The 8,052-nt window shown below is 40.1% G+C and overlaps 1 protein-coding gene and 1 long non-coding RNA gene across 2 annotated transcripts; both read left to right on the top strand.

Moving 5' to 3' along the window:
* Positions 1–2,740: 2,740 nt before the first annotated feature.
* LOC133823666 (anthranilate phosphoribosyltransferase, chloroplastic-like) lies at positions 2,741–3,936 on the top strand (the record flags this gene model as incomplete). Its single annotated transcript, XM_062256520.1, has 4 exons — positions 2,741–2,818; positions 3,066–3,227; positions 3,316–3,399; positions 3,561–3,936. Coding segments are annotated over 4 exons (570 nt in total), but the record flags the coding sequence as incomplete, so codon positions are not given.
* Positions 3,937–4,335: 399 nt separating this feature from the next.
* Positions 4,336–4,936, top strand: LOC133821036 (uncharacterized). The gene is made up of 3 exons (XR_009887278.1): positions 4,336–4,482; positions 4,617–4,735; positions 4,822–4,936. It is a non-coding gene; the product is annotated as an uncharacterized LOC133821036 (long non-coding RNA).
* Positions 4,937–8,052: the final 3,116 nt, after the last annotated feature.

Genomic DNA, 8,052 nt, shown 5'->3' with positions numbered 1-8,052 from the left:
GAAGATTTCTTGAAAATGTATAGCCCAATGGCGAGAGTAAAACAGACAAATCGGTAGCCCTCCAAAGATAATCCTCATATTGCTAGGCACATCACTCAGGGCTCTTCGCCTAACTCTTTTCAGATCTCTTCTCAGCATAGTACTCCCCATGGCTCTCAAGGCACATCTCAGCAAAGTCATTCTTCTCAGTGGAGTTTGTCTGGTCAGCGAGACTCCTTGCAACGCCCTTTGCACCGGGATACCATTCGGGTTCCCCATCACTCTTCTTCTTAGCGAGAACATACTGAGGGCTCTCATCGCCAGGCTACTCATCCTCAGGAGCATTCTATTCACAAGTTCTGGCCTAAGGTGGTTCACCCTTCTCCCAAGAGCAAGATAGTCTCGCAAGCTGCGCAGCAGATGAAGAGACGACAAAAAGAGTTCCATTCATCAGATTTTGGGGCCACCTTTGCCAGTGAGATCATATGGAAACCGGTTGAGAAGCCTCGCCTTGCTGATTATGAGGTTGTTTGGTTCAAGGGGCTACTTCTAACATGACTGAAGAGAAGATAAAGAACTTAAGGAAGACCTTTGACCTCGCCGGCGTTTCTATTACTATCCCTGGTCCAAATGATAGAGCTGAGGACCCCCCTTTGGGTATGTGCACCTGGACACATTCTGCCATCAAGTCTGGTGCCCTACTTCCTTTTCATCCATATTTCTGGAGTGTGGCAGATTATTTTGGTATTAGCCCCTCTCAGCTGGCTCCCAACACGATCGTGGTGTTATCTACATTGTACTTTATCTATCATCATAAAAAATGAGTTGCTCTAGTATCTCATGAGATCCATTACTTATTTGATATGAAGACGAACCCTTCTCAGCACAACTCGAGGTACTTCCACTTCCACCATTATAAGAGCGAGGGTACTGACCCCTTCTTGGAAGAGATCTCATGAAATAGCAAGGCGTTTAGATATGCTGACAACTATTTCTTCACTACGGATGCAGAGGCCAACTACTCCAAGTTTAGGCATGTCAGGCCTTTTTATAGACCGCTCCCGACCCAGGCTATGACTGTTAGGGCTAAGGCATTGATTGTCATGACCCCTGAGGAGAAGAATGTCAAGACCCTCCTTACTTCAGAGAACCTTAGGAAGGTCGGGTTGTTTCCTTCTACTATCACCAACATTCCAGATGAAGATGGTCCCGAGCCCATGAACACCATAGACTCTCTGAGACATATTCATGTCGAGGAGGTACACTCTTCGCCCATGCTGGTTGGACAAGAGGGTGATGAGGTGGGTGCATCCGTACACTCGCTGCTTGCTTCAGAAGATTTTGATGAAGCCATGTTCAAACCCAAATCTCATTCAGAAGGTCCGACACTTTTATCATCTTTGCTGTGTGTTTCGTCTGTATTTGATATCCCACTAATATTTGATCTTCTTTTGTAGGTTCAGATATGTTTGGCTTTGTTCATACCCAACAAAGGTCGACTCCAACCAAGACTAGCCCTTCCGTCTGAGTGGATAAGAGGGCCAAGGTTGAGCCTGAGTTGATAACGAAGGTTCCTCTCGAGGTGTCTCCTCTGACTCCTTTGGCATCTAGTCCTGTCGTAGAGGTAGAGCCATTCTTGCATACACTGGTTCCTCCCATTTTTACTGATGCGGGTGCCTCCTCTTCTATGGTGCCATCATGGACCAAGCGTCCCATCTAGAGAAGATGACAACAACTTTTAGTGGGATTAAAAATGAGGACTGGAGCACCATCCTCACGAAGTGATTCCTTAACATTCAGAGTGTAAGTCCTCTACAGTTTTCTTTTTGTCTGGTTAGCTTGTATGCTGACGCACTACACCAAAAGCTACTTTCCACAACACGTAATTATAAGTCTTTTGAAAATGTATTATTATATATACTATGTAAAAAGTGGTAAAGTAATAGAAATAAAATATAAAAAAAAACCAGCCTACCCTCCGATACCTTTTTTCCCATTCTCCTTCTCGACTCTTTCTCTTCCCTGCTCCCTAGCCGCCACTTCCGTAACCACCATCATCCTCAGCTCCGACCACCTAACCACCATCCTCACAACCCTTTTTCTTCGAGCCAAGCTCCAAATCTCAGGCACCCGTGAACCCAACCCCCTAACCAAGTGACCCCAAGTGCGAGCCCACCTTTGCGTGCCTTCGACCCAGTCCGACTTCCATTCGCGGGCCACCACCAGGCGCGATTCTACACCTGTTCCACTGTAGAGCCCCGAGTGTGCACCAAGTGAGGGCCTAGATTCCACAAGCCCAGGCATGAAGAGTGAGAGAGCCACAAGAATGGCGAATTAGAGGGCTTTCAAGGACTTCCAATTCCATCTCTACCAGGGATTCCAAAAGGACAACATAAACACAACAATTTATGGGGTTTCATTTTCTTCCCTAATTTCCTTTTCAATCAAAATCGACAAAGGAACTTAATGGGTTTCAATCAGTAGAGATCATTTGTTTGATTATGGCTTCCTTGAGTCTCGAAATGGTACTTTACTCTCACAATTAACTTCATTCTAAATTTTTATAATTTAGGAAAATGTGTTATTGAAATTTGTTGAATTTAGCATCTCATGTGGTAACATTTCAAGCTTCTATATCTTCATACATTATAATTAGCTATATTATTATTATTCATGTTGATGGACGTTGAGAGCCAAAGGAGAGACTTTCGAGGATTTGAGGCTTTGCAATTTTGGCACCACAAGCTGCAGCTAATTATTTTTGCTGAATGGTGTCGATGACACTTTGATTAGTGCTTTTCTGGTGTTACTGAGAGCCAAAGGAGAGACTTTTGAGGAAGTAAGGTTCCTTTATTCATGTCAATGTGAATTTATTTACACTAGCTAACTTAGTTTGTCTAGCCAGGATTTTAGACTATTGAAAGTCTTATTACCATGCTGTTTGGATAGAAAGAAGTGTTATCAATGCAATTGATTATTTTCTAAGAAATTTTGATAGGCTGTAGGTTCTATACTGAAGAATTTTTGGGAGTATGTTTCAAGGAAATAAGTAAAGAAATAACTTGTGGATTTTAGTGGTTAAACAGATTGTGGGGCTTGCGAGGGCGATGATCAAGCATAGTTTAGAAGTAGAGGGCTTACTTGATGCAGTGGACATTGTTGGAACAGGTGGTGATGAAGCAAACACAGTTAACATTTCGATTGGAGCTTCAATACTTGTTGCAGCTTGTGGTGCCAAAATTGCAAAGGTGGCATCAATTTTATTGATTACTTGACATGAATGTGATCCCATATTGTAAATTGTTAGAGCTAAACTTGATTTTTTTTCCCTTTAAGCAAGGAAATCGTTCAAGTTCTTCGGCATGTGGAAGTGCCGATGTATTAGAAGAGTTGGGGATATTTATCGACCTGGAACCTGAGGTTGGTGCTGTAAATTTCTGTTTTAGATGAATAAGCTGGTAGATTAATAAGATGCTAAACCAATTTCAAATTTGTCAACGTCTTTGTCAGCAACAGCTTCTCATCTTGTAAGAGTGTAACTGAACTAATTATCATATGGCCAATTTATCTCATGATAACAGGGAGTTTCAAGCTGTGTGAAAGAAGCAGGCATTGGATTTATGATGGCTCCAACATATCATCCAACAATGAAGGTTGTCTGCTCAGTTAGGAAAAAGCTTAAAGTAAAAACTGTATTTAATATATTGGGCCCTATGTTAAACCCATCAAGAGTACCATATGCTATTGTGGGTGTCTATGTAGAAGATTTGGTAAGTTTTTTGTCAGATTTTTATAATTTTAAACTTTACTTCTACCTGTTTTGTTGAATTGTGGTCTACATATGATGTTCATGGTGACTAGCAAATATGACTAGCATATCTAAGGCTTTTACATAAATGATGATGGAACCGTTTGTAAAACAAAAAAGATAAAGTCCACATAGGAACAAACAATAAAGATCTGAATGCTTTTTCATTTGTGACTTGTGATACTCTTTATCATCTAGCTCAGTCTTCTGTAATTTTAGTGTAAATTGTAAGGACCCATCTAGCTGCGTGGAACCAATTTAACTAATGAAAACAAGGTGTTTATTTTATTTTATAATGTCATCCTTTAATGCAAATATATTGAATGGCTTATAAATTCTATATCACTATGCTTTGCATGTAATTCACATTAAACAACTCTTTGACAAGCATAATCTTTTAATACCTTGTTTCATGTTTCTGTGGTTCATTGAATAGGATTTGAATATGGCTAAAGCATTGCAGCAATTTGGCATGAAACAGGCATTAGTTGTTCACTCAGAAGGCTTGGATGAGATGAGCCCCCTTGGTAAGATGTCTAGTAGTTGGAAAGTTTTGACTTCCATAAGCTAATTTTTTTATATACAAGTTTCAGCGTACATAATCTTCAAAACTACTCATAAGTTATTTGACATAGGACCTAGGCTAATCCTTGATGTTACACCAGAAAAGTTTGAGAAATTCTCATTTGATCCATGTGAGAAACTTGTCGCTAGTTTTTAATTTTGTTTTTTTTTTCCGTTCAAGGAAATATGCCATTTAGGCTACCAAGATGGAATTTCAGATGTTATATTGCCACTTCAATCTGCTAACAAATCTCTGATTATGCAGTGGACTTTGGGATTCCTCGGTGTACCCTGGATGACTTGCGAGGTGGAGGCCCAGAGTATAATGCCGAGGCACTAAAGGGTGTATTGTCAGGGGAGAAAAGTTCAATTGCAGATGCATTTGTAAGTATCTCCTTAATTCTTATGACAAAGCACTAGTGTCTTAAGTTTTTTTGAGAACATAATTCATGCCAAAAACATTGGATCAGATCTTAAATGCAGCAGCAGCGCTCTTGGTTGGGATGGGGAGGCTAGCAACGCAAGGAGGGATGGCGGGTTGGTTTCATGTTCGGCGAAGCTGGGTTCAGCGATGGGGTTTAGGCTTTGTTCAATTAGGTTGTGCTCTATGCCCCCGCCTCTTTTCCTCCCTGATCTCCACCTCCTTGCTCTCCGCCTCCTTCTCTACCCCATCAAGAAATGATTTCTTGTATCATTTGTTACCTCTGCCTAGGCTGAGTTGTTGTATTTTTTCTTTGTTGATATTTTGTATTGCATATGGTGTTGTTTCTTCTCGTTGCAATGTTGTGATTAAGGTAAACAAGAGACTAAAATTGCTAGTGGCCAAAACACTTCAGTAAAAATAAACAGTTTTGAGGAACAAGTAATAGTAGATTTTTCATTTATCATATCAATTTTGATGCAGCTTGAATGTGTATTTAGGCTTTTATTTAATAAGTATTTTAGGTTGACTTTATGAGTACTAGGAATTTCTTTCTTTTATCATTCTCTGTTTCTCAGATCTAATGCACATTAGATGTGTGAGAAAATGCCTCAAACAACTAGACAATGTTTGATCTTGGCATGAAAGTAAATTATTTCTCTCTCTGGTTGGCTATAATTAATGTTATTTTTAAATGTAGGGGAAAACCTTTGTAATTGAATTTGAAGAATGAGTATATGATAGTCTTAGACAATGTTGAGGTATGTGTGTTTCATATGAATTGTGTATTTGATTTAGAATTCTCAAAATGCTTTGTATATGTTTTCTTGAGTCGATTTCAAGTAATTCATATTTTTGTGTTTGAATATGTTTCTTTTAGTGGTTCTTCATTTATCATACCTAACTTTGCTACTTGTAAGAGCATGCCATTTTTCTCTTGATGTTATAGCTATGCATTGAATTTGAAGTTTTTAAAGGAACTTACTACCATGTTGCTATTCTGTCATCATGATTGGGGACAAAAAAGAAAGCAAGGTAATCCTAGTGATGACTAAGTGATTATAATGCATTTATATAGTAAATACAAGAGCTGCACAAGACACATGTCAAAATATAAATAAATTCTATATAACAAATGGCACATAAGAATAAATATGCAGCAAACCTTATGGCATTTATGTGATTTGTTGTAATGTTAGATTAGTTATCTCCATATTTAGTAAGCTCACTTAGTTTGTTTACCAGAAAAGTTGTACATAAAAGCTTCGACTCTCATTGATAACGAATGGTAATAATGTTGTATGACTAATGTTGTTTTTCTTTCTTTCTTTCCTTTCTATTGAAAATTGTACAATATATATTCTTTCATTTCTATTGAAAATTGTGTATGAATATACTGTTTTTCTATGTTTGCATATTGTAGGACCTTGATCAAGACTCCAAATGCAGCTCGCGGATAGGGCTATGGACAGGGTATGAGGGCTTGGGCTTATGGAGGGTCGTGGATGGCTCGGTCTCACGGAGAGGTCATGGGTGGCTTGGTATTTCTTTTTCCCTCTTTTCTTTTCCTGTCCATGTGCGACTGTATTTTCAAAGATCGATTTACGGTCCGGGTATCATCAGCTCAAGGTAAAGGGAGAAGATATTCCAAAGACAGCCTTTAGGACTCTTTATGGACATTACGAGTTCTTGGTTATGTCCTTTGGTCTTACTAACGCACCAGCCGCGTTTATGGACTTAATGAATAGGGTCTTCAAGGATTACTTAGATAAATTCGTCGTTGTATTCATCGACGATATCTTAGTATACTCCAAGAATGAAGTAGAGCACGAGGAACATTTGAGGACGATTTTGACGCGATTGAAGGAGCATCAACTCTACACCAAGTTCAAGAAATAAGAATTTTGGCTTTCGCAAGTGGCGTTCCTCGGGCACATTATATCGAAAGACGGAGTTGCAATAGACCCATCAAAGGTAGAGGCCGTGAAGGATTGGCCCAGACCAAAGAACGCATCTGAAGTAAGAAGCTTCCTAGGGTTAGCAGGTTATTATAGGAAGTTTGTAGAGGGCTTTTAAAAGATAGCCACTCTGCTCACCAACCTGACCCGGAAACAACAAAAATTTAACTGGAATGATAAGTGTGAAGAAAGCTTCCAGTTGCTTAAGGATAAGCTTTGCTCAACACCAGTACTCAGTGTACCGACACCCAACGATAAGTTCATAGTCTACTGCGATGCATCAAAGCTAGGATTGGGATGCGTGTTGATGCAAAATGACAAGGTGATAGCCTACGCCTCACGACAATTGAAAGAGTACGAGCAGTGCTATCCAACTCACGATATGGAGTTGGTAGCAGTGGTCTTTGCGTTAAAAATCTGGTGCCATTATCTTTACGGAGAACGGTGCGAGATTTATACGGACCACAAGAGTTTAAAGTACTTCTTTACTCAGAAGGAGCTCAACATGAGGCAGCGCAGGTGATTAGAGTTAGTAAAGGATTACGACTGCGAAATCCTATACCATCCGGGGAAAGCGAACGTAGTTGCCGATGCACTTAGCAGGAAAAGTTATGGAAATTTAGCAGCTTTATCCAGAATAGAAAAGCCGCTACAACAGGAGCTGATCAGTGCCAGAATAGAAGTGGTTGTAGGCAAGCTGGCTAACTTATCTATCCAATCGAATTTGTTAGAGGATATACGAATTGGTCAGGGACATGACGACACACTAGCAGCACACATGGAGGCAGTCAGAAAAGGAAAGGCTACAGATTTCTCAATAACTAGCCAAGGATTATTGAGATATAAGGATCGGGTATGCGTGCCAAGTGATCAAAGTATTAAGAAGACGATTCTAGAAGAAGTGCACAGCACCCCGTACTCAGTTCATCCAAGGTCTACCAAAATGACTCATGATGTTAAGGCAGTATATTGGTGGCCAGGAATGAAGAAGGACATAGCAGAATTTGTGTCCAAATGTCTTGTATGCCAACAAGTGAAAGCGGAGCATCAACAGCTTGCAGGTTTATTGCAACCGCTTAGCATACCAGAATGGAACTGGGATGATATAGCTATGGACTTCGTGACGGGTCTGCCAAAGACGAATAAGCAGCATGATTCCACTTGGATAGTAATAGATAGACTAACCAAGTCAGCTCATTTCCTGCCTGTTAGAACTTCATACACGGCAGACCAATACGCAGACATCTACATCCAAGAGATAGTACAGTTGCATGGAATCCCAAGACAATAGTGTCAGATAGAGGATCGGTGTTTACATCAAG

The sequence above is a fragment of the Humulus lupulus genome, chromosome 1, assembly GCF_963169125.1.
Source record: "Humulus lupulus chromosome 1, drHumLupu1.1, whole genome shotgun sequence".
In the NCBI taxonomy this organism is placed as follows: Eukaryota; Viridiplantae; Streptophyta; class Magnoliopsida; order Rosales; family Cannabaceae; genus Humulus; species Humulus lupulus.
Note: the sequence above shows the minus strand (reverse complement) of the source record. Positions and strands in the feature narration are given on the sequence as shown.